Below are 27,804 nucleotides of genomic sequence, written 5' to 3' on the forward strand. Positions count from 1 at the left end.
GCCAGACTTCAGAAACCAAAATATCAAGCTTCTTTTATTCACCCGTGCTTTTTGAACGTCTTGACGAAACTCAAATTCCCATAAATAATGCCTTTTTAATATATGTGACTCACCCCATTCACTTTACTTCTCAAGTTTGTAGTATTTTTCTAAAATATCTCTATTAATTATAAAGATTTTTACCAAAAGATATAGTTTCAATGCACAGGATTAAAGAATAGTTTAATAAGGTTAGCATACATTAACTAGTCAACTTAACTAATCTTTTGTAATCTCCTCGAATCAATTATCTAACTGAAGATACCTAGATAATATATTTTCAATTCCTCAACTGTGGTTTCGAAACTACAAAGTTTGTTGCATATATAGGAAAGTCTAAAATGCCATCATTTTTCTATTGTGGTATTATAATGTTCACATCATTGTTCCACTATCGGATTCTTTATACTATCTCTAGTTTTTAATATAAGACCTCATTTGATTTTTATTTTGGTCCTAATTATAAAACCTTAATCCATTTTGTCTCTCATATTTATGCATTCCTTCCCAAGATAGTCCCTCTAATAATAGTAATTCTAGTCAATAAACTTCATCAGTAAGGATATTTTAAGAAAAACAACACCTATTTATTACAAATAACTAACTTAACTTATTTTCTTAATTTCCTCAAATTAGTCAACTAGCTCTTATAATTAGGACCGGAGGTAATATAAGATATTATAGATATTTTTCATGCATATTAAGGAGAATTGTTAGATTGCTTTATTTGTTCAAAAACATCACAACATTTTAATCATGCTCTTATTAAAGGGACACCTTATAATGGGATGGATGATCCTGAGATTGACGCTGGGCTTCCTTGAATATGCTCCTTCATGTGCCTCGCCCCTCTGGATTGTGGGCAACGGATCATTGAGCTTCGTGGTTTCTCGGATTAAGGACTAACTGATATGACGTCACATTTTCCTTTTGAATGACATGCGAACTTTTACCAAACAAAATGATCTACTCCTCCGGCTCTAAATATCCGGTTCTAAATATAAGACCGTTATACTTATAAGTATAACGGTCTTATATTTAGAACCGAAGGATAATTGATAAGAAATCAATTCAGATTGTGAGTTTGAATGATATTGTCAATGTAAAAACTTATTGATGGGTTGATTTATGAGTATCTTTGTAAGTTCTTTGAATCTCACTGTAAGCCTTTCGAAACCTAACTCACTTAAAATTTTTATGAAAAAGAAAAGAAATGACAGACCTTTCATTGGTCAAGAAGTCTCGTCCTTTTTGTTTGTTTTGTTTTTTTTTTTTTTTTGCAGGTCTGATCCCAAATCCAGAACTTGAATTGTTCAGTGTGCTCCCAATTCTGTTATGACGACACTAGGGGGTTTATTTGTGTTTGGAGATATTAAATCAATGTTAAATCATGCATGAATTAATCATCGAGTGACAAGTCGATCGACCCATCTCTCATCAATCTATATAACCACATACAGGTCAATACATATAGGTCACCCAGTGATTCCGTTGAAGGTATGCACAAAATGGTCCATTGCTTATAGGATTAGTGTTATGATAAGAACACACAAAACATGTTTGTACATATACTAGACTCTATCGTACGTTGTGCTTCATTATATATGTAACACCTACATTGTGTGTGTTGAGTGTGTGTCTCTCTCACCAGATGATGGTGATGATAATGTGATCAATCTGATATGAGAGAAAGCCTTGTTACTCGAATAACATCAGTGAGAGACACAAGCCCCACGAGCAAACCATCCTCATCCACCACCCACACCCTGTGCACGTGCTTACCCACTGCCTTCTCTATCACTTCAGACAGTGGTGACTCAGCTTGACACGTCACCAGCTCCCTTGTCCGCGTGGCACCAGCGTTGTTGCTGGGCGAGTAGAGTGGACTCGTCCCAACCTCCTCAGTGAAAGCAAGCGCACTCGTACCCAACCATGACTTCAATGTCGCCACGTAACATCCCCTCAAATCAGTCGCAGAGAATGTCCCTATCAGCTTCCTCCCTCTCCCCTGCAACCACCACAACCATATCACCACAACTTCAATCCCACTGCTAACCTCGTACTCATTATGTATGTAGAGAATTTACTTACGTGAATAAGGTGGTTGTGATCTTGTTGGTCGACAGACTCAGAGGATGTGACGATAGGGACGGCGTTTAGCATGGCGGTTTTTTAAGGCACTTAATGGCGTCCACGAGCTTGGTGCGATCGGTAATGGCGTAGACGTCGTGGTTGATGGCGGCGAGTTGGTGAACGGAGCGTGAAAGAACACTCTGAAGCTCATAATCGGCAGAGTGTTCTTTCATGAACCTAAGGACGTCCATCTGAGTGAGCATTCTGTAGCTGGAAGCAGATTCCACTAGTTTCACTCCTACGGGCGATACGTTCTCCATTTGGCTGTCCATTGGCACCAGCGCACGATGCACTCCTTTGCTCAGCACTTCCATACTTTCTATTACGCTACAAATTCAAAATTGAGGTCAATTCTAAAACAACATGTGACACATAAAACATTACATTGTACTTTCTAGGAAATAGCTCCTCTTGTCCTTTCAATTCATAATGTAATCTTCTGTTATATATTCTCAAATCTGATATGTACCTACTGCCCTTTATTGTGATTCTTATTTCTAAGCTTCTAGTGCCCTTCCCCTAGTTGTTAGTCAATTTTGTCTAAAAGAAGTGAGACCACTTTGAATTTTCCCAACAAAGTTAGATCTCGATCGACTGATGAAGTGTGATCTTATTTATTTGGCAGCAAGTTATAGCTGAAAATTTTACGTGTTCTGGTTAGCTAAACCCAAATCGTTTCTTATTGAAATAAGCAATATCACTGATCTGATCAAAGCACAAACTTTTCACTATTCTTAGACACAATACCAAAGGAAAACTTATCAAATTTGAAATTCTGACGGGTTGTGTAACAGAATGTGGTAAAACTGAATGACTTGATTTCTATTAATGAGATAAACGTATTTATACAAGGGGAATGATGAATAACAACTTGACACTAATAAATAACAGAATCAGTTAATATAACAAAATTGTTAATCCTATTCTTCACACCCCCCCGCAAGCTTGAGCATGGATGTTCTTCATGCCAAGCTTGGAGATAAGCTCATGAAAGGGTCTAGGATGAAGAGGTTTGGTAAAGACATCTGCCAATTGATCAGCTGAGCGAACAGGAAAGAGCTGGACAACCTTAGATTGAACTTTCTCTCGAACTAGATGGCAATCCAACTCAATGTGCTTCGTACGTTCATGAAAGGTAGGATTGGCGGCAATCTGCAAAGCTGATTGGTTGTCACAGTAAAGAAATGCAGGATCAAGGTGTCTTAAATCAAAGTCATTTAGTAAGTACAAGAGCCACTGGACTTCACATGTTGTAGACGCTAAAGCTCTGTATTCTGCTTCTGAGGAGGATTTGGAAACGGTGGCCTGTTTCTTGGCTTTCCAAGAGATGAGAGAAGAACCAAGGAAAACTGCATAGCCAGTAACAGAGCGTCGACTATCAATGCAACTGGCCCAATCAGAATCACTGAAGGCCTTTAATCTGAGGTCAGAGGTAGAAGACAAGAACAAACCAGCACCAGGAGAAGATTTAATGTACCGAAGGACTCTATGAGCAGCTTGCAAATGAATGTCTCTAGGGGCTGCCATGAATTGACTGAGTTGTTGTGTGGCAAAGCTGAGGTCTGGCCGAGTTGTGGTGAGGTATTGCAACCTACCAATGAGCTGTCGGTAAGTTTTAGGATTTGCAAGCAGGTTGCCTTTGGTGGTGGAGAGTTTAAGATGGGGGTCCATTGGGGTAGAGGTAGGTTTGCAGGCTAGATAACCAGTGTCTTCTAGTAATTCAAGAGCAAATTTGCGTTGAGAGAGAAAGATACCATCCTTTGACCGGGCAAGCTCAAGGCCAAGGAAGTACCGAAGGTCTCCAAGGTCTTTGATGGTGAAAGCCTGGTCCAGTTGCTGCTTAATATGATTTATTTCAGCTAGGTCATCTCCAGCAAGAACTACATCATCAACATAAATGAGAATGACAGTAAAAGAGGAAGAAGCAGCCTTAAAAAAAAGGGAGTGATCGGAAGCAGATTGCTTATAACCATAGGCCAGCAAAGCAGAAGACAGTTTGGAGTACCATTGGCGGCTAGCCTGCTTGAGTCCATAAAGCGACTTTTGTAACTTACACACCAAGTCAGGCTGTGGAGCAGAAAACCCTTGAGGTAAGTCCATATAAACTTCTTCTTCAAGGTCACCATGGAGGAAGGCATTATTGACATCAAGTTGGTGTAGATGCCAATTTTTGGCGGCAGCGATGGAAAGAAGAAGTCTAAGAGTAGTCATTTTTGCAACAGGAGAAAAAGTGTCAAAATAATCAAGTCCTTCGGTTTGAGTATATCCTTTGGCTACTAACCTAGCCTTATGTCTATCAACTTCACCATTGGCTTTCAACTTGGTTTTAAAAACCCATTTACATCCAATAGTCTTTTTGCCAGGTGGTAGGTGTGTGAGTACCCAAGTATGGTTTAGTTCAAGAGCATTTATTTCTGCTGTCATAGCTTCTCTCCAAATTGAGTGTTTAACGGCTTGAGTGTAATTTTTAGGGTCAGAAAAGGAGGAGACAGTACAAACAAAGTGCTTATAGACAGGAGAAAGTGAAGAATAAGAAAGAACAGAAGATAAAGGATATCGAGAAATACCATTTGTTGATGATTGGTCAGTAGAAGTAAGTAGGGCACAATGATAGTCATGCAGATATGAGGGGGGATGATGTGGTCTAGAGGAGCGGCGAACATGCTGTGGTGGGGTAACAGAAGAAGGTGAAATAGAAGAAGAGATAGAAGTGTCAGGAAAAAGGGTGGGTGAAGGGGGTTGTGATGCTGAGGAAGTTGGCAGTAAAGGGGTGGAAGTGATAGGAGAGGTAGGAGAGTCATCATCGAGAAAGGATGGTATGGACTGGATGGATGGTTCAAGAGGAGGAGAAGATATATTGGCAAAAGGGAACACAAGTTCATGAAACACAACATCTCTGGAAAGAAAGATTTGATTAGTGTGAAGGTCTAGTAAAATGTAGGCTTTGGAACCAGAAGGAACGCCTAGGAAGACACATTTTTTGGCTCTAGGAGCAAATTTGGACCGGTTGTGAGATAAAGTAGAAGCAAAACATAGAGAACCAAATACTTTTAAATCAGAATAGGATGGGGATGTGGAATGTAAACGTTGAAAGGGAGTAGTATTATGTATGACAGGAGATGGTAGTCTATTAATAATGAAAGTGGCATGCATAATAGCAAAAGACCAGTAAGAAAGGGGAATGTGAGACTGAAATAAAAGTGCACGAGTGACATTTAAAATGTGCTGGTGCTTTCTTTCCACCAAACCATTTTGTTGAGGTGTCTCAACACATGAGGTTTGGTGAATAATTCCTTTTGAATCAAAGTAGGATTTCATAGCAAATTCAGGACCATTGTCAGACCTCAAATTTAACAGATGTTGCAAATTGATTTTCAACTAAGATCAGAAAATTTTTAAGATGAGTTCTTGTATCAGATTTTGAGTGCATAAGAAAAATCCAGGTGTAACGAGAAAAATCATCAACTATGGTAAGGAAATAACGATAGCCTTGAACAGAGGGAACAGAAAAAGGGCCCCATATGTCACAGTGAATCAAGTCAAAGATTTTATTAGATGAACTTGTGCTTACAGGAAATGATAATCGTTTCTGCTTAGCAAAATGACAAGCATCACAGGGAAAGCTATAAGGAGTACAATGAATATCAGGAAAGAGCTTATGTAAGGTGGAAAGAGCGGTATTTGATATGTGTCCTAAGCGTAAATGCCACAATGTAGAATCAGAATTGGAAGTGTTAATAGAAACTATATTAGAAGAGACCGTATGGACTTGAGAATGAGGTGAAGGAATCATATCTGCATGGAGAATGTAAAGCCCTTCAAAGATTTTAGCTGAACCAATCATCTCCAAAGGATTGAGTGAGAGAATCTGGCAAGAATCAAAGAAGAAAGTAAGGAAACAATTAAGAGATAGTGTTAGTCGAGAAACAGAAACAATATTAAAAGAAAAATTAGAAAGGAAAAGGACATTGGTGAGAACAAGGGAAGAAGATATTACAACCGTGCCAGATATGGTGGAGACGGCTTGGGTTCCTGTAGGTAAACTAACAGAGACGGGGGAAATGGAATGATATGAAGAAAAAAGATCAAGATTGCTACAGACATGATCAGTGGCACCCGAATCGATGATCCAGGGAATGGAATGCAAAGAAGAGTTGAGTGTACCTTTAGGCGACTTGGCGGAAGCGGTGAAATGGTTAACAGATGCCGAAGGTTGTTGAGGTGTGAGGAGAGTGAGGAGACGCTGGTAATGTTCAGAGGTGAGATGAGGTAAAATGGAAGCCGTGGAAGGGGAAGAGACAGGAAGAGAAGCAGCAGTATGGGTTTCTTGAACTGTACCAGAGTCTTGAGTAATGATACTGTTTACCGTGGCAGGAGAACGAAATTTGTAGCCAGGAGGGAAACCATGTTTCCGGTAGCATGTTGCTTCAGTGTGACGGGGTCGACCGCAGTAGCTGCACTGTTTAGCGGCAGATGCAGTAGGTTTGGGGCCAACCGGAGCAGGACGAGAAGACAGAGGCGGTCCTTTAGCAATTAGGATCTTTGAATCAAGCGGAGTAGTGAGTTCCCGTTCTTGTTGAATGACAAGGGAGAAAACTCGATTAATCGATGGTAGGGGATCAACCAACATGATTTGAGATTTGATAGAGGCGTAGGAATCGTTGAGGCCTTTCAGAAATCTGATTATGCGATCTTGGTCACGGTGATTGAGCGCAGTATCGGCGGAAGTGCAGGAACAGGGTTTGATGGGGCGAATACTGTCCAATTCATCCCACAGGATCTTCAGACGGGTGTAATACTCGCTGACACTAAGACTTCCTTGCCGTAAACCGTAGATATCTTCCTGTAGTTCAGCGATGCGGAATAGATCGGAGTGAGAGTATCGCGATCGGAGGTCGCTCCAGATATCCGAAGCTTTGTCAAACCAAAGGATGCTTTTGGCAATAGTCGGAGAAATGGACTTGATTAGCCAGCATTGAACAAGGTTGTTGCAACGGTCCCAGGCATGAAACAGAGGATCATCAGATTTCGGTGGAGTGAGGGAGCCGTCAACGAACACGAGCTTGTTTTTGGAGAGCAATGCCATGCGCATTGCGCGAGCCCAGCTGTGGTAGTTAGATCCATCAAGGGGAGGGGAAACCAGAACAAGGGCAGGGTTTTCACTAGGGTGAATGAAGTAGGGACTCTGTAAATCGATTGAAGGGAAAGAAGAAGACGATGATGAGTCTGAGGCCATGGGAGGGTCGGTGGGTTTCAGAAAAGAAAATAGGAAAACGACAGAGAGGGGAGAGAAAAAGTTAGGCTCGTGATACCATGTAACAGAATGTGGTAAAACTGAATGACTTGATTTCTATTAATGAGATAAACGTATTTATACAAGGGGAATGATGAATAACAACTTGACACTAATAAATAACAGAATCAGTTAATATAACAAAATTGTTAATCCTATTCTTCACAGGTTGTACACGAAAATCTATAAATATCATGTATAGATGAATCTTCTAATCCTAAATATAAGGTGCATTTTAAAGGTCTCTTATATTAATCCCATATTTACTGAGATTCTTATCTGCTATGTGCATTCAATTAGACATTATCATCTATATTTTCTACGCACTAATTACAAATAACTAATTCGTCTATAATTTTTAGATTCTAAAAGTACCTTAGGAGTAGCAGCAACTATTTTTTTTTGGCCAAAACGCAGTTAGTATATTAGAGAGGGGTTTTCTGATTGTAACTAACCTTGTATTTGGATTGAGAGTCCATAAGCTAAGCCCTTCGAAGCAGTGCCCGATGATGGAGGAGACGGGGACGGACATCCGTTGATCAAGATCCTCTGTGCCATCACCACCGTACAAACGGCCGCCGTCATCATCGCCGGCGATGTGTGCCACAATATCCAGCATTGTCACCATCCCTATGTAATGCTTTCGCACAGCCCCGGTTTGCTTATCGGACTCCACGATCATAGACCCTCCGGCACCGATCCACTGACCCGGAGGGGCAGCCACCGGCACCGCCACCACCTTGTTCGCTACCAGTGCGTTCATAGTGTGAGCCAGCGACGCCGTGTACGGCACCTCCACTAGCCTCTTCTTGTCCACCATTAATTCTCTCACTTTCCTTTCTCTAAACATTATGCTTTCAGCTCGTTGCATCTTCTTGTCCTGCATCTTTTCTCAATTTTCCTTTGCTCTAACCTTGCCTTTCGTTCTTTTTATTATCTGTGGGCTTCCTCAAATTTACCAGCGGGAAATTTTATGTAGTTGTATAAAGATACGGGAAGGAGCTGCTTCTTCTTGTGTTATGGTCGGCACAACGTGTCGTTTATGCAAAGGTTTGAGGTATTACATGGCGCGATATAGGCTTGCCACGTACCAATGATGACACGTCAAGACATCAATTAACGTTCAATTTGGGACAAGATTCAGGCTGGCTCAACATCTTATTGGGTTTGGTTCAAATGGATGGAATGAAGCTTGCAGTTCATGAGGACAATGACATCCAAGTGTGATCACGGTTAGCGTGTAGCTTGATGGGCTTTTCATGGCCCAATGTAATGTTTCCGGGTCTTTGGTACTGGCCCATTTTATTACTACCTCTGGCCCTTAATGTAAACCGGAGTTGATGAGAGGAGAGATTAAAAAAATTACTAAATTACTTTAAAGTATTTATATTTATTATTTTTATCTAAATTAATTTGCCTCACTAATAAATTGATAAATAATACTCCTACGGTCCTAAATGTAAGACCCTTATACACTCTAATATAAAGGTCTTACATTTAGGACCGGAGGAGTATAATTATTTACATAATATTTAAAGAAATCATGTAACATATGTTATAACTAAATAATTTAGTAACTTTATTACTCTCCCCACAACTGGGTTTTATATCAAATACTAAAAGTATTATTAAAAAGCAAATATTCTCCTATTGAAACCAATCATATTTGAGGCATTATTAGGAACTAAAATGTAGGCATCTTTCTCAACAAGAATCTAAAATTTGGTTTGTTTATTGTTAACGACTAGTCTCTTTTACTAGATCTAACTTTGCCTTCATATATTGACTCATTATAGGTTTCGCTGGGATTACTCTCATAGAGAATATTGTGCGATCAAACTAGAAAAAAATAAGGACGAGATCGATTTTGGTCGGTTCGTTTCCAAAAATGCCCTCACGTATAAATACGATGTGAAAAGACCATGATATCCATGCTGATAAAAAGTAGTCATTCTAGCTCTTTTTTCTTTAATACCTTTGACAATTAATATTTTTCTTTCACTTAATGTAACATGCCTTTGGAGTTTGGTCACTCTCGAATCGCATCGAATTCTCGTTTTGGCAAATGGACAATCGTCCCTGTCTTCCTCCACGATGGAACGCACTACGCAAGAAAGAATGCGGTGAAAGAATCAACTTTTGGATTGGAGGAACTTAAAGAATCCGGTTCTGTTTTGTGGTTCAATTAAAAGTTTAAATTTTTCTCGCTCCCTAGGATCGATTGAGAGAAATAGGAGAAGCTGAGAGTGACTGGTGGTGGCATGGCTTTTTGCCCAATATTTTTCTGTGCAAAGGGTCTGGATCGGTAAGTTAGTTAAGAGGAAAAATTGAAAAGAAAAAAAAAATTGCATGGTTGCTGCCTTTTACTCAATCATTTTTGGATTTGCGTCAGACACTTGTGAAAAGTGGCTTTCAGGCACTATCTTGTGTTTTAGGTGCAAAATGAGAATTGGAGATGGTTTGATTTCCGCGTTTGGATTTCCTGGTACGAGCAAGAAAAATCTATTGATCATTAGTTTGCTGGGTAAAGCTAGGAGGCAAAGTACAGAATTGCTGAACAGTTGTTAATATTTGTTCTATCTGAAGCCTAAGGGCGTCCTAAATTACATTTTTCAGATTTAAACACATATGTTACTGTTTGTAATTCCAAGGTTAATTCATATTTGATTCTCCATCATGCAGAAAAGAACAAGGGAAGGAAGTACCTATATGGAGGGTCTTCTCTTTGAAAGAATTGCTCTCTGCAACAAATAACTTTAACTATGATAACAAGCTTGAAGAAGCAGAATTTGGCAGCGTCTACTGGGGCCAGCTTCGGGATGGATCACAAGTGAGATGATAACTTTTCTCTTCTGTTTGTTTTTGTCGCATGAAATCAAATCAGCTTCAGTTTCTGCTTCCTTTTAATCTTCCTAATTGTAAAGTGATTACATATCTTCAGTAAGAAGTCGTGGACTTGTGGTGATTAATTATACTTACTGCAGATATCACTGCTTTCTGCCATAAGTATCATTTGCTTCTGCTAAATCATAGGTCTACTCTCACTGGTAGATCCTCATAATGTCTTGACTTGGAGTTTGAGTTGGCCACTATCTTTATTCTTTACCATTATTGGGATGGTCTAGGACACTCAAGGAACAGTCCAAAGCAGTTATTTATTCTGCTGAAAATGCATGGAACATAGGAATTTGGAATGCTTTTGCACGACAGATTGATCAAAAGCTCAATGAAATAGGGAGATATAAATTTTCAGTTACTTTAGAATTGTTAAGATTTTATGTTGCAGTGGTTGGGCTTAGGTCCAAGCCCATGATTTTGCTTGCGTTTATGTAGGGCTTAGTGTGCAAGCTAACTCTCTGAACTATGTGCATGTTTGAAATAATGTTAAGAAGCCTTATAAGTTAGTTGGAACTAAAAAAAGCTACTTGGATGAAATATATATCGATTTTGCACTTTAGATTGTATTAAGATTACTTCTCCTCTAGATCAATGACAATATTACCTTGTTTTGCCTTAACTTATGAAGATCCATGTAGCAAATGCATTGAAAAACTTGCTGAGTTGAAGAGGCCTGTTAATATTTGTGGCTTGATGTTGAAGCATCTTTTGCAAATTTTTATATATCTTCGTTGATTGAAAATCTGAGGGTGAAATCTTTGTATGGGCCAAGATTGTGGCGATATGTAAAAGGTACTCTTCCACATATGAATATATACGTTAAATTTTCTTATCGTGATTTGGAGGTGAACCTAAAATAGTTCATTGTTCTGTAAATCCATGTACTTCTACAGATTGCAGTTAAGAGATTGAAAGTTTGGAGCAACAAGTAATTTTCTGTTGAAGTTGAAATATTGGCCAGAGTACAACACAAGAATACTGTTGGTGTAAGAGGATATTGTGCTGAGGGCCAAGAAAGGCCAATTGTATTTGACTATATGCCAAATTGGAGCCTCTTCTCTCATCTTCATATACAGCACCCTGAATTCTTGACTGGGACAAAAGGATGAACATCGCAATTGGGTTATCCGAGGGCATCGCGTAAGTTTTAGCCTTGATTTCCTTCATCTGAAAAACACAGATAATATCATAGATATTGAATCACACAACAACATATATAAGAACATTAAGTTTTACATCATGTTTAGCTAACCCCTTTGTGACCTTTTGTTTTCTTTCAGATATCTTCACCACCAAGCAACCCCACGAGTAATCCATAGAGGTATCAAAGCAAGCAATGTGCTACTGGATGCAGATTTTGAGGCTCGGATTTCAGGATTTGAATTTGCTAAGTTAATTGGGGAAACCCATGAGAGTATCAAAATTAAGGGAATTGTCAGGGACCTCATGCGAGAATATACCTTGTTTGGGAAGGCATTAGAGAGTTGGGATGTCTGTGACTTTGGAATTCTCTTGCTGGAACTTGCTAGCGGCAAGAGACCAATTAAAAGACCAAGTGCCGTATCAGTATCTGAATGGGAATTTCCCTTGGCTTGTGATAAAAAGTTTCGTGAGCTTGCAGATTCAAAACTAAAGGGAAAATTTGTGAAGGAAGAACTTGAAAGACTGATTCTTGTTGGAGTTGTATGTGCTCAAAGTCAGCTTGAGGAGAGACCCACCATGCTTGAGGTGGTAGACCTGCTTAAGGGAGAATTTAAAGATAAGTTTTCTCAATTGAAAAAGAATGAATTGTTCAGAAACCGTCCAGCTTTTAGAAAACAAATTTGTTGAAGAGAAGAGGGTATTTGAGATTAAAGAGAATAATGGGCTCAATCTAATTGAGCCCAACTCTTGGCCCACTATCATACGGCGTCTTTCAAAACTCTGAGATGAGGCCCAAATCAAATCCCAAGAATGATTGGTGCCAACATGTTTTTTTTTTTTAATGAAATGGCACTTCATTTTTTGGCCAAAAAAGAAATGGCACTTCATTACTTAATCAGAAGTTTACAACAAATTGTTCTCAAGCTAATTGTTCTCATTAATCAAGAGGTCGAGAGTGATGAAAGATACAAAAATTACCGGCTATTCTGTGAGCTATTTTGGCTATCTGGTAAGCGAGATTATTACTCTATTTGTGTCTATATCTAATCAAAACCTGCTAATATTTTCATTTTTTGCTGTTATAATTTGATTTTTGGAAAATGTTTGAACGCTTGACTTAAGCATGATTGTCATCACAATCTATTAGCTCTCAGGGCTTGTTTGGTTTGACCGTTTGAGGGAATGATTACTCAAGGAAAGGAAAGGAAAACATGTTGGATTGACTATTTTGTTCATTATTCTATTTACCCAGATTCAAACTTCCTAGAATTATGAATAAAAGGACCAAAACACCCTTACAAATATTTTTACAGAATAATGAAAGATGAATACTTTACATATTAAGAAGAACATTTTAATTACTATTTTTGTTTTCAAATACAAAAAGTTCTTTTTTATTAATTGAAAAGTAATAACAAGAATTCTAATATAACCAAAGCATAATTTCATATCGTTCTATCAAAAGTATTTATATTCCCATTCCTATTTACAGCCTCATTTAGATTCCATTTTTATTAAAAGCATTTCAAATAGCTTATTGTCTACTAGCATAGTTTTTAACAAATTTTTTTGTAAATATATTATTGGGTCCAACTCCAAGAAGTCAAGGAAATAGGTAAATAGGCAATTGAAGAGTTTTGAGCGAAGAACTTGCATCCCGTTTGGTACAATGGAAAAGTTTCTGATGGAAATGGAAGTCGAACTGGAAATGGAAGTGGAAGTGGAACTGGAAATGGAAGTGGGTTTTAAAGTGTATTTGGTATGTTGGTGGAATTGTTGCATTAATTTATATATTTTCAATGTAAAAAGACCAAAATACCCCTAAACTAAAAAAAAAGGAAAAAACTGTAAACCCATCACTCCATTAGCCGAACACTCTTTCTTCCCACCACCCACAAAGCTTCGCTGCCATCAATGGTGGCCATAAAATTCGTGGCTTGAAGCTAATGATTCCAAGAGCTACTATCACTGAAAAACACAAACCAGACCAGCAAAGATGATGGATTTTTTGAAAAAGCAAGTTGAAAATCGCAGAAAAAAAATTCCATCGAAGCCCATAACCACCTCTTGCTCTCAATCGTTTATCTTCTCACCGTCGTCAAACATCCCTCTTTTGGTTGTCGACAATGCGCCTGGTTTTCTCTGTGAAGGAAGTTGTCAAGGTCGCCGTCGAACAAAGCTGTGGTCTGGAGTGTGGGAGGTTATTCTCATGGGTCACCTGCCTTCGTTCCTTCTTGCCCCCCTTCTCTCCTCAGACGATCCTATCGATGGTGTAGTGAGGATCGGCGCAGGTGGAGGAGCGTCGCCGCCGTTGATGGTGGAGGAATGTCGCCGCCGTTGATGGTGGAGGAATGTCGCCGCCGTTGATGGGGGAGGATCAAGGTTGCCATGGAGCCAAAGGATAAAATGGGAAGACCCCCAGTTCCGAGGAGCTGGAACTCAGTTCCTTGGGGGGGATGATGGAACCCACTTCCATCATTTTTGATGGAACTGGGTTCCATGAGGAACTGAGTTCCATGACACCAAACGAGTCAAAAGCAGAGTTCCACTTTCACTTCCACTTCTCCAGGCCCAATTCCATGCTACCAAACGGGGCAGTGATTGGCGTATAAACTAATCCTAAAATTCTTAACCCAGACCATGCGCAAGATTTTTTCCAACCAACAATGACATTTTTTTTTAATTTGTTATTATGAAGATATGGAAGAATATTGGTTTTGTCAGTCCCGTCCGAAATCAATGGATGACTCATTTGATTGATTGATAAGGCCATCCCATTTGTGGAGTATTTTAAAATTATCGAAGACGAGAAAGACAAAATCACTTGTCAATTAGTAAGAAAAAAATCTACTATTATGCCCAAAGACTTTTGTCTCTTCATGGGAACCGGTCGAGATACTTCTTCCGGTTCTTTTTATAAGGTGATTTAATAAAATACTTAAAATAACTAAATTAGTTTAAAATAAGAGTAAAATACTCTAACTTTTTTTTTTGTCTTAATTATACATACCTTTCTTCTATTTTGAAAACATAAATTCAAATTCAAACTGTTAACTCCGTTAGGAATATTTCAAAAAAAATATTTTTTTAATTCAAATTTATCTTGAAATACTTTCTATTTGCTAAATTACCTTTCATAATACTAAATCCCAAAATCTGGGTTAAAACTATATTAAAGAATTTAAGATTTTCTCTTTTACCTTAATTTTTTTTATTTTTAAAAATTGTTGTTTGTTTAATGTTTTTATCATATTGGGCCAAAAAATTAAGTAATTTAGTTAATACAAACATAAATTTAAATGATTTATATAAGTTTCCAAACTTGTATAATTTATATTATGTGATAAGAAAATAAGCAATCAAAATATTTTCTAGCATTTAAAAAAAAACTTAAGTTTTAATATTTCATGAGGAATTAAAATTATATAATTCTATAATATAATTGAAATTAAAAATTTTATAACATATTAAAAATTTTGAAAATACATGTATTATAATTATTTTTTGTTGTATCAAAAATAATTTTTTTATAAATATAAATGTTTAAATAATATTTATGTTAAAGAGGGATATTTTGGTCAAAATAAAAATTTAAAAGTCAAACTTAACGATCAACTAATGGTTGGATAGATGGAAATTGAATTTTAAAAATATAAAGAAGGTTTGTGTAACATATATTTTAATTTGAAGGGAAGCTTATATATGCTTTCAAAATAGAAGAGAGGTTTCTGTAATTTAAATAAAATAGAAGGATAGTTAATGTATTTTACTCATAAATTAAATGACAATATTGCTTATTACTATCTTTCATATGGGGAACCAAACCATAGGTAGTACGAAAAGATGATAGTATTAGAACTCAATTCAGGTGGTTTGGTTTGACCTGATGAGCAAAATTCTTGATCAGGACAGGTAAAAGTTTTGGACGAACTCGTCGAGGTGAATTTTATTTTTTTTCTTAAATTTCAAATGACGTTATTTTGAGTTTTTTTTTAAAATAACAGTCCGTCAAATTACATTTGTGTATTAATAACTCCGTTTTATTAAATTATGTGTCATGATATATATGAATGTTTCATTTACTTATAAATTAATGCCTTTTTATTTCAATATTACTGATTATTGTTTTAAATTTACATATTAATTATGATCAGGCTAATTCTAAATTGTTCTAAATTGAACAGCGTTTTTAGTTATAAAGCATGCGTCAGTAATATTAAAATCAGGAGTATTATTAAGAAGAAAAACTCAGTAATATTAAAGTCAAGAATATTATTAAGAAGAAAAACTCAATTGCCACAATATTAAGAAGAACAACTGAGTAATATTAAAATCAAGAGTATATTTTATAGCTAAATATATGTAAATTCTGGATATAATGGATCATACATATAAATATTTTATATTTATTAATTTTTTTTATAAATTTAATTATTGGGATAAAAAGTAGTATTCCTACAAAATCTACTTACATCTCTTCTATTTGGGAATTGGGAGCAAATGTAAAGGACAGGAAAATTTGAGGAGGAAGTTATTGAAGGATGGGGTCATTAATTATAATTTTCCCGAAACTCAAAAGGCATATATATATATATGTGGATGGCTGCGGCAGCCGGGAGAGGCTGATGAAGTGGGCGATTAGCTATAATTTTTGCTGAATATGGAGATGGCAGAGTCCGGAACGAGTTCCATTTTTCATTTTAAAAAAATAGGCGTTAGTATCAAAGTTGTTCAAGCCGTGAACACCTTTTTTAAAAATGTAGGATATGGGTAAATATTTTTCACCCTATAATATTTGGGAAATTTTTTTACTATTCATAGTATATTGATAAAAATGCCAAATTAAACTGCTACCTTTTAATTTTTAAACCATTGTTTTCAATTATTAAAAAGGATGGGTCCGGTTCTGACATGGCAATATTATTTTATGAATTAAGTTAAACATAAAATAGTAGCATGTTTTATATGATTTATTCTTGCGATATAATTATAGGTTGTCTAGAAAATCAGTAGATTTATTATGAATAAATATAAGATAGCGTTACAACGTGCAAGGAATAGAAGCGGGACATCAACTGTCGTTACGGGAATAAGTTTGAAACTTTATAAATAAAAAACATAGGAGAAAATTAATTAGATATCTTTTTTTAAGCAAAGAAAATTAATTAGATATCAAATAATCATATTTAAAAAGAAAGGAAGGAAGGAAGGGACGCATGGCAATGAGTTGTGAACTAATGGATCATGTTGTAATCGTTGTGCAAGAGATGACATATATGGATGTTATTGGGAAAAAAAAAAAGATAAATGGAAGAAATTACGAACATTTTAGGGTGAGTGAAAAATTAGAGGACAAATGACAGCTTTTTAACCAAAAAGCTATGAACAGAAATTAATATTATCAAGATACTATACAACAAAAATTATTTATTTAAATACTACACTCAAAATCATTCTAAAGAGGAATGATTTTGAAATAACATGGGATGCGTCATTCAGTTTTTAAAAAAATTATTTTAATAAAAAAGTGGCAGGTAGAGCTGATAATATAAGTTCGACTCGTGTGTCTAACCTACCAACCTATAAAAAATGATAGATTATTGTTGGTTAAAAATCAACCTGTCAGTAAACAACATTTTTCAACCTGTATTGTTTAACTTACAACCTGTCATTGGCGGGCTAACCCACATTTTATTTTTTAGTATTTTTTAAATTTTATTAATTATTATATGTATATTATTATATTTTATATTCTATCTAAAAAATTAAACTATATTATTTATTTATTTGATGTTTTTAATCAAGCATTTAAAAAAAAGATAAAAATTTCATTATATTTTTTTATATTATATAAGAAAAATGTTTAAAAGAATAAAAAAATAATAGTTTGCGTCAACCCTTCAACTCACCATGACAGATTAGGGTTGGCTTTTACACAAGACATTTGTAACTCGTACCGTCTAAACCTAATTTGGGATTGGCCGGTATTATTACTCCTAATGGTAGGAGTATACTAGACACCCCAAAAAAAAAAAAAATCTTCCAAGCCTAGCCCCACTCTTCCTTCCCTCAAATGGCCGCTGCCACACACGATGTCTCCCAAATTCACCAACTATGAACATTTAGGGTGTGTTTGGTTTGAGGGGAGGGAGGGTAGGGGAGGGGAGGGAGGGTTTTATCCTCACCTTGTTTGGTTTGATTAAAAAGAAGGGAGGAGAGGGTATTTAATGATCCCTTGTTTGGTTCAAGGAGGGGAGGGGAGGGGAGGGATAGTAATAATCAATTTACCATTTTACCCTCACATATTAGTTTATGTTTTTTATTGATATATTATATAAATTAATTTACATCTTAATTTAAATTATATAATTAATAAAAATTCAGTCTTATCATGTTAATATGTGTATTAAAAATTGGTATAGTAATTTTTTATTCTAATTAATATAATAATATATTTAAAATAATCAAATTAACAAATTTTATATGCTCTAAGAAAAATGAAATTTTATTTTCTTTAGGCTATCTTTTTTTCCAACTTTAAAATATATTTAATAAATAATATATTTATAAAAAACAAATAATTTTTTATTTATAAATAATTTTTATAATATATTTTTAATTATAATAATGTATATATTTTTTATTTTTTTACTTAGGATAATATATTTTTTATTTGAAATAAATATTATAATAATATATTTTATGGGTAGAAGTGGAATATTAAAAAAACCATAAGGGCATAATGGTCCAAAATTTTGGCTCCCCTCCAAAAACCCCCAATTTGGAGGGGAGCCAAAATGGGGGAGGGGAGGGGAGGGGAGGGGACATTTTAGCTCCCCTCCCCTCCAAAATTTTTAACCAAATGAGGGGAGGGGCTCATTTTCCCTCCCCTCCCCTCCCCTCCCCTCCAACCAAACACACCCTTAAGATACTTGTTATATACAGCATGATGGATGTGAGAACTAAGACAAAATAAAATAGGTAATAATTCAAAAATGAGTTAAGTATCACCCACCATTCCCAATTATTTTTCAGATAACACTAAATACTCTAAACTAACTTTATCTTAAAATATATTAAGTAGCATTCATTAAAGGGTTTTTATTAAAGAGTAGTTCTCATATATATGATTAAAAATAATATATTAGAGAAGCAGATAGACATATATTATACATAACCAATTTAACTAATTTTTTTAATATTTCCAAATTGATCATTTAGCTCTTATAATATATTTTAGGCTAAAGTATACTTTCATTCCTTTAACTTTACACAAAGTTTTATTTTGATCCCTTAACTTTAAAAAGTATATTTTTAGTCCTTTAATTTCAAAATTGTTAATCTTAAATAATGATTTTTTGTAACATTCATGGTTGTTTTAAATATTAAACTTAATATGTTAGCATTTAGTAATATTTCATCAGCATTCAAGAACTCAATATTATCATTTTTTATTAACAGTTTTAGGATTAGATGATTAAAATTTTACTTTTTAAAGTTAATGGACCAATATAAAACGTTATATAAAGTTTAAAAATTAAAATATACTTTAGCCTATATTTTATATTTGACACCATTACATTTTATATTACAATATATATTATGGTGTCAAATACATTAAAAATTAATTTAAAATACTAAGTATTATTAAAAAAATATTTTAAGTGTTGGATACTACTTAATCAATTTTTAATACAAAATATATTTTCTTTCATAGTATTGAATGCATTAAAAATTAGTTTAGAACATTTAATGTTATCCGAAAAATAATTCAAAGTGGTGGATGATACTTAACTCATTTTTAAATCATTACCTGTTTTATTTTGTTCTAATTTTTGAGTCCATCATACTATATATAACAAGTATCTAAAATGTTAATAGCGGGTGAACTTGGGAGACGTGTGTGTGTCGGCTCGGAGAAGGCTTGGAGAATTTTGGGGGTTTTGGCGTAGGAAATAGGTGGCAGGCATTACAGAAATTTTTAAAAAAATTGAATGACGCAGAGCTCGTTCTTTGCAAAATCGAGTTCTGTGTTATTTTAAAAATTGTTCCTTCTAATAATGATTTTGAAGGTAGTATTTGAGTAAATAATTTTTATTATATGGTCTCTTGATAATATTAATTACTGTTCATAGCATTTTGCTTAAAAAGCAGAATAATGACAATTAGGCTGCAAAAAATTAATTTAACAATAGCAGTTTTAAAAAGATTGCTGGCAAATTAATTGCAATATTTTATTTTGACAGTAGAATAATATCAATAAAAAATCATATATATATTTTGTATAATTTAGAGTATCTTAGGTCACTTTGAACTTGAAACTAATCTCTATTAAGCCGAGAGCATAAAAATTAAAATCCTTCTAACAAGTACACTTCTTGAGATTCTAACTTGAAAATATCATATATCTATACATCAATTTATTTTTATAAGAAAATAAAAAAATACTTATTAAATTTTAAAATAACAAATAGGTGATTTTGATGATTTTCAGATGTCAAAATTATTACAAGCGTGATCAAAATTATTACAAAAGCATAACCTATTTATTATTTTAAAATTTAATACGTTGAAAGGCGAAAACGTGGTGCCGAGGTGCCAGTGAATCTGGAAGAATTCCACAGTAATAATTGATTTTATTTTATTATTTTTTTAATTCTAAATATAATACTTATTTTATAGTGTAATTTATATTATAAATCACGTTTTATATTTAGTATTAAAGAATATAACATAGGGATCAATGTCAAAATAATCAGTTATTTCATTTAATATATTAATTGGTACGCTGACGTCAAATATTAGTAATTTTTTCCAGATTCAAAATGATTTTATCGGACCTTGTAATCTTGCTGACTTTAAATGCTTTCTTTAAAACTTTTTTGAATGGTCGGTTGCGAGTTTAAATGATCGGTAGAGATTATGATGAGTATGTGGGTTGTAAAAAAAAGTCAAAATATTTATAATCTAATTGTTGACATTATCAAAATAGGCAGCAAGTAGAGGGCAATATTTAATGTGAAAACTAAGAAGATAATGTATGTTTTTTTAATGGGAAAAAAAAAAGAAACAATCTGAACTCGTAACATCGAGTCAACATGGGGCGCCAAACTTTGCAAATTTCAAGTTGGATCCACCTTGTAACTTTATTCAGTGCTTAAGTTAGTCAAATTAGTGAAGCAGTGGGCTGTTCCTTTAATTGAATTTGGTCTTTTTTGCCCTAAAAAATTTAACTGGGTTGGCTCTAAGGGATTTATCAAGACTAGGACATACTTTCATATTCAAAAAACATTTATAAATATACTTATAAATTGTCTATTAATAAGGTTCTCAATTTGATAGCAGGATTTGAACTTGTGATATGGTGGATCATAAATTGATTTCTTACCAACTATTACAATTCTTGTTGGTATTTGGTCAACAGTTTTGAATGAACTACTTCAATTTGATTTTATATACTCTTTTTAGTATTAAATATAAGACTCCAAAATAAATCTTACATTTTGAAAGGAAGGGGAGTATTTTTTTTCTTCTCTCATTAAACTTGAAACATCATTATTTTGGGTTTAAAAATAAAATAATAATAATGACTAGATTTGTGTCTTAATAGCTCTGTTTTAGTGGGATGATGTGTAGCTTCTAAATGAACGTGTGAATTAATCCCGATTTGGACCACTTTTTTTTGAATCGTCATTTCAACTGATTCATTTGCTAATTCAGTTTCCTGATAACTTATGATATACTCTTCCAGTTCTTAAGATGAGACCCGTTTAATTAATTTGATTATATTAAGAAAGTTAGATAAGTTAGTTAATTATAAGAAAAGTGACATATAAATATAAAAAATATGTCTTATATTTAGGATTAAATCCAACTTAAAAATTAGATCCTATATTAAAGACCAAAAACGTAATATTTAGGGTTGGCGTGGGAATCCAAAGGATGCGTTCAAAGAATAACTAGATTTATAATGCAACCAAGAAAGTTTCAATGGGCATATCCTAATTTCAAGATTCACCTTGGATTTCTCTCCTACCATCATTGAAATTTCTTGGATCTTGTATCAACCGCATCCCCTGCGACAAGCATCGGTGAATTAATTTAACAAGATGAACAGAACTTGTGCTGTTAGACATGCTTGTTAGACATGTCAGGTCAGATTATTTTAGTCAAACTTGTACTGACTTATCAATTTCACAGTCAAAGTAACAGATCTGTTAGCATAGGATATCGGTGCACCATTTTAATTACTTTGAGGGCAAAATTGCATCATAAATTACTTTAGGCCACTGGGTGCACCTGGAAAAATACTTGGGGGTGCTGGATGTACCTTAACCCCAAAAAAATTTCACATCACCTGCTTATTAGACATGCCACGTCAGATTGTTTTGGTCAAACTTGTGCTGACCCATCAATTTAACGGTCAAAGTAACAGATCTGTTAGCATGGGATACCGGTGCACCATTTTAATTACTTTGAGGGCAAAATTGCACCATAAATTACTTTAGGCCATTAGGTGCACCTGACAAAATACTTGGGGGTGTTGGATGCACCTTAACTCATTTTATATTTTGATTTTTCATAAGTAAGTGACATTTTAATTTTATCACTCCTTCTAATTTAGTATTTAATTAATCTTTATAAAAATTAAAAAAATGCATTTTGATATTATCAAGTGATATGATTTTAATATGTCAATTTAAGGTTTTTTTTTATTTTGGTTTAAATCATTTGATTTGGTCATCATCGAAATATTTACAATATTTTTTTCTAACATAAGTATCTTTTTATTGGAGGCAAACCTATTCAAGATACTATCGGACATTAAATGTGGGCAACTCTCCCAGCAGGGATTTGAATCTTGGTTCACCACGTTGTGAGAGACTAGCCCATTCTGTTAGACCCAACCCTGTTGGTAATATTTACAATATATGTTTCTTCTTATCATATTTCTGCCTAAAATGTAACATCATTCCTATCAGTAATAAATTATTTCACTTCATATTATTTGGTCATTTCAAACAGTTTAATCTAGCAGATCGAGTTTTCAAGTAAGCAAATCATTGTTGGGCAGAAAAATAGAAAAACAACTTACGCAACATATTAAGAAATAAGGGGAAAAAAAACAAAATTGATCAACAAACTTTTAAGAATTTTAAAATGAAATTAAAAATGACTGATGTACCAAACTAAAATATAATTTATCCTAAAAGAATCTTTTCTCAGGAGCTTTGCAATTTTAATTAATAATTACAAGTCATAACTGCCAAAAGGAGGCCATTATTTTAGGTGCCCGGGGGCAACGGCGCATAGAGTTTTTGAATTTTATATTTTGCCCCTATATCTGCTTGAAAACAAAAAAATGGACCCCACTGAAATTGGATACCGCGCCCGTACTTCATCCTGCCAAATCAAGGAATGATTAATTAGACATTTAGACTTGGCTTGTGTATCTCCTCAATGCATCCCCAAAACCAAGCAATACGTGTTCAAACCTCTTGCTGGCTTTTCCAGAAGTCAGAACACAACTTTCGCCGTAGCATGACGTTATCCTCTTTTTCCCGCAAAACCTTTCCTTCAGTCTCTCTTGAATCCTCATGTTTGGCACATCGTCCTTGACTCTTTGTCATCTTTTGCTGTGAAGCGTTCCAGGCAGAGAGAATACGGGAAAAGAATCAACTCTTGAACTGGAGGAACGTTAAGATCAAGGTTTTGTTTTGTGGGTCAAGTGAAAGCTTAAACTTTGCTTCCTAGGTGGGGCTGACTTGAGAAGCTAGAGATACAGAGGCAGAGAAATAGGAGAAGTTGGGATGGGTATGGCTTGTTGCCCAATATTTTTCTGTGCAAAGGGTTCAGATCGGTAAGCTAAGCTAACTGTTCATGTTTCTGCGTTTCTTTTACTTCTTGATTTTGGTGGAAAATGAGAATTAAAGAGGGTTTCAAATTCTGGGCTTCTATAAGATTTCTGGTATGAGCTAATTGGTCTGAGTAAGAAAAATAAATTGAGGGTTGGTTTGGGCGGTACAAGATATAATAGAGAGATATAATTTAAAGCGCTTTTCTAAGTATTCAATCGCTGAACTGTTTAGAGTATTTCTTTACCTTGAAACCTAAAAACGTTTTATTGTGAAGATTCAAACTTAAATGTACTGTTGTGTGTCTCTTCAATGGGCAATTCAGAGTAGTCTCCTTTGTGCAGAAAAGCACGAGGTAAGAAAGTGCCTGCATGGAGAGTCTTTTCTTTGAAGGAACTACACTCAGCAACAAACAATTTTAACTACGATAACAAGCTTGGAGAAGGGGGATTTGGCAGTGTATACTGGGGCCAGCTTTGGGATGGATCACAAGTGAGATTAAATACTTTCTCTTCAATTCTTTGTTGCATGCTATAAAATCAGCTTTAGTTTATGGTTGTGCTCTATCTCATTATCCTAAATGTGACTAGTTGTGGTAATTTGTTTTCCACAGAAGTATACTTACCGATCCAGTTGCTTTCTGTCATAGATGTTCTTTTCTTCTGCTAAGAGATGTCTATTTTGGAAAAATGCAGATCCATGCTATGTTTTTTCTGTGACTTTCAGTTGGGCTGTCTTATATCAATATCTGTTGGTGAACCAAAATGATTTGCTTGTTCTAATATTGGACTTGGATGATTAGTGCTTTTATCCCACAAAAGAATAACTGTTGCTTCTATTCCCCGGAGGACAGATCTTTAGAGTTGTTGGATAAGGTCATAATGTGGTATCTGTCCCAACAAAATAAGATCACAAGTTGCTAATGCTTTTAATTTCTCTGGTACCTGTGATAATGAAGCTATTTTGGGATACGTAGATAATAGAATGGCATATTTTTGTTAATTCTCTCCTGTTTCAGAATTCTCTTTGGAGCTTCTTCTTATCACTATATACCCTTATATAATCCGCGTACATCTGCAGATTGCAGTGAAAAGATTAAAAGCTTGGAGCAACAAAGCAGATATGGAATTTGCTGCCGAAGTTGAGATATTGGCCAGAGTAAGACACAAGAATCTTCTTAGTCTACGTGGCTATTGTGCTGAAGGGCAAGAAAGACTAATTGTGTACGATTATATGCCAAATTTGAGCCTACTCTCCCATCTTCATAGACAGCACTCTTCAGATTGCCTTCTTAATTGGGACAGGCGCATGAATATCGCTATTGGGTCGGCCGAGGGAATTGCGTAAGTGTTCCTTGACCTAAAGAGCGCAGATTCTGACACAGATACACAGCAACACAATAACATATACTATTTTGGATCCTAAATATAAGTCATTTTCTGAAGTTGTACCGTACAAAACTTGGAAATTTTTTTGCTTTGGAACACCAAACCTAACTTCAAGCAACTTTCTTAATATATATGAGGTAGGCATTTTGACTTATATTTAAAACTGGAGGTATTATGATTTTAAAATACAATTTAGAGTTTTAAAGTGTGTCTGATAACCTTCTCAATTATTTGTGCTTCACAGCTTATCTTCTGTTCTGGTCAGTTTATTAATTCGACAACATTTTGTTTTCATTCAGATATCTTCACCACCAAGCAACACCCCACATAATCCACAGGGATATCAAATCAAGCAATGTGTTGTTGGATGCAGATTTCCATCCTCAGGTTGCTGATTTTGGTTTCGCAAAGCTGATTCCTGATGGGGCAACCCATGTGACGACAAGAGTTAAGGGAACCCTTGGCTACCTCGCGCCGGAATATGCCATGCTCGGTAAGGCATCTGAGAGTTGTGATGTCTACAGTTTTGGGATTCTCTTGTTAGAACTTGCGAGTGGCAAGAAACCAATTGAAAAACTAAGTACTTCAATGAAGCGATCGATAGCTGATTGGGCACTACCATTGGTTATTGAGAGGAGATATAGTGACCTTGCAGATCCAAAGCTAAAGGGTAACTATGTTAAGGAAGAACTAAAAAGGATGATTCTTGTGGCGCTTGTCTGTGCTCAAAGACAGCCTGAGAAAAGACCCACCATGCTTGAGGTGGTAGATCTGCTAAAAGGAGAGTATAAGGATAAGTTATCTGATTTAGAAAAGAATGAATTGTTCAGAAACCCTCCAGCTTTAGAAGACAATGATGGGGCATCAGTTGCTGAAGATAGTTCAGACTTCATCTCAGAAGAGAAGGAATCAACGTTTGAGATAAAAGAGAGTAGTGGGCTATAGTCTTGGCAAAAATAGCTTAAACCATGAACATTTTGTATTGTATTTATACATATTGTAAAGCTCTCTCAACTTGCAGTTTATTGTTATCGCGATCCAAAAAGGAAGCATGAGTTTATTCATGTTGGAAGTTTGAGTGCATGCTGGTTTTGTCATGTTTTGAGTAACTGATATTTGTGCAGTTTTTTTTGTTTTTTTTCCCCTTGACATGATTTTGTATTTGGATGTTTTGAAACACTTTATGTGAAACAGGGGACCATAATTTATATTAAAATATAAGTTTCAAGATCTTTACCTTTGAAAACACCTATATTAAACAAGCATTCGGCTTTTCTCCTGTACTTTCCCATTTGTAGCCTATCTGCTGCCCCACATGCAGTTGTCACCTGCACGAATGAATGAGACGCAATGCAGTAAAGGGAGAGAGGAGGCACATTAGGACGAAAAGTTGGCTAGCAGCAGGATTCAGGTCAATCAATATATCATTAAAGAGTATTTTGAGTACTGTTCATTGAGCCCTATTTTCTTTGTGGCTACCAGGGTAGAAATAAACTAGGTTGGGCTAAGTTTTATCTAAGTAGGTCTCAGCATTTTAAGCCTGAGCCTGCATGTAGGCTTTTTTTTTAGGCCTAAGTCTAAGCCTTTAAAGAACATGATAAGGCCTAAAGCTTGTTTAAAGGCCCACTTGAAATGTAGGCTTTTAAATTGATTTTAAAATCTATACTTCCTAGTTTATATATAACTCTTTAAACTTATTTAAAAGCTTATGTTATGTCTTAAAAGTCTAGAATTTATTTTCACTTGCAATATAAGAGTGCAGTAAGAAAAAGAAAGAATACATAGTGACAACAGTTGTCGAATCAAGTAAAAATAAGAAAAACCAACCATCTATTGACTAATAAATACATTTTCTAAAATTAATCAAGCACAATAACTGGCATGTAAACTTGGATTTTACTTTGTTTTGTTTTCTTACATAAAATGGGCACACTCTTTCCACTGAGATTAAAATATTTCATTTAGGCATCACTAAAATAAACTTACAACAATTGTAGCAAACAACAAAAATCAAGGGAGAGGAAGTGAGCTAACATTGCTATATTGAGCGATCGGAAAAAAAAGAGAAGAAGAGGTGAATGATTGATAGGTGAAAGTGGGTTGATCTTATATAGGAATGTTATGATATAAGACTTAGGGTCAAACTAAAATTTGTAATTTTATAAATGATTTATAAAATTGATTTATATTATATAATATATAATAACACAAATTTAATAAAAAAAAAACTAAATAGACTAGGTCTGTAGGCTTTGCAGACTAGGCCTTATGAAAATAGGCCTAACCTGTTTGTTTAAATAAACCTAGAAATAGGTTTGAATATAAGCCTGATCTATTTACTAAATAGACTAGATCACGCTTTATGCAGGCAAGGCTGCAGACCCCTTGATAAGTGATAAGGGTTTAGTATGTTTCCACTCCCAGTGGTTGCTCTAACAAATCGCTGTAGCCAGAGCCGATGTGAGCCGTGGCTTCGAATTGGGCCAATCTGTTTTTTATGGACTGTGATGTAGTACAACTTTGGGATGGTTTGAGTTGGCATAATGTATGGCCCACATGGGGAACTAACAACCGCCCCATTTTATGGGACCACGCACGCCAATTTGTTCCTTCTAAATGTCAGGACACGTGTGGTATTGTAGGGTGATCGTTAAGAAATTTTCTTCCCAGGAAAGGAGCCTTCGTTTTCAAATGGTTATGAGTATGAGGAAGGCATGTTCTCGCAACTCTCACACGTTGCTTTCACTTGTCTAATCTATCTACTAATTAAGCCCACGATACACGCTTGTTCTTAGGTCTCAAACCACTAAAGGAACTTGGAAGGCTAGATGTGCTGGCTTGGAGCCTTGCACAATAGTGATGGATTTGGAGGGCGCCAGATTGAAGAGAACGTGGAGAGGTGCTTATCCTTTCAGTACACCTCAACTTTAATCACCATGACTGTGATGTGGAGTTTATTGCCGATTTCCAGTCCCATTTCAATTTTATATACTGAAAATGCACATATGGCGATGAGTCTATAAATTCTGTTCCTTAGCCAAAAATGAAGGAAAAT

The 27,804-nt window shown here is 35.2% G+C and overlaps 1 protein-coding gene and 2 pseudogenes across 2 annotated transcripts; 2 read left to right on the forward strand and 1 right to left on the reverse strand.

The window, feature by feature from the left end:
• Nucleotides 1–1,711: 1,711 nt before the first annotated feature.
• Nucleotides 1,712–8,351, reverse strand: LOC114724235 (SNF1-related protein kinase regulatory subunit gamma-like PV42a; annotated as a pseudogene).
• Nucleotides 5,444–25,855, forward strand: LOC114724234 (PTI1-like tyrosine-protein kinase At3g15890). Of its 2 annotated transcripts, XM_028910553.1 has the most exons (5): nucleotides 5,444–5,454; nucleotides 23,028–23,366; nucleotides 23,706–23,853; nucleotides 24,442–24,704; nucleotides 25,049–25,855. In XM_028910553.1, the coding sequence occupies exons 2-5, from the start codon at nucleotides 23,317–23,319 to the stop codon at nucleotides 25,692–25,694; spliced, it is 1,107 nt and encodes a 368-aa protein (XP_028766386.1). In that variant the 5' UTR covers nucleotides 5,444–5,454; nucleotides 23,028–23,316; the 3' UTR covers nucleotides 25,695–25,855. The 2 variants fall into 2 exon arrangements, with proteins under 2 accessions (XP_028766386.1, XP_028766384.1); XM_028910551.1 differs by lacking the exon at nucleotides 5,444–5,454 and having other exon boundaries at nucleotides 22,956–23,366.
• LOC114724236 (PTI1-like tyrosine-protein kinase At3g15890) lies at nucleotides 9,625–12,326 on the forward strand (annotated as a pseudogene).
• Nucleotides 25,856–27,804: the final 1,949 nt, after the last annotated feature.

This window comes from Neltuma alba, unplaced genomic scaffold, assembly GCF_004799145.2.
Source record: "Neltuma alba isolate B1F8T4 unplaced genomic scaffold, ASM479914v2 tig00012180_pilon, whole genome shotgun sequence".
NCBI classification, from domain to species: Eukaryota; Viridiplantae; Streptophyta; class Magnoliopsida; order Fabales; family Fabaceae; genus Neltuma; species Neltuma alba.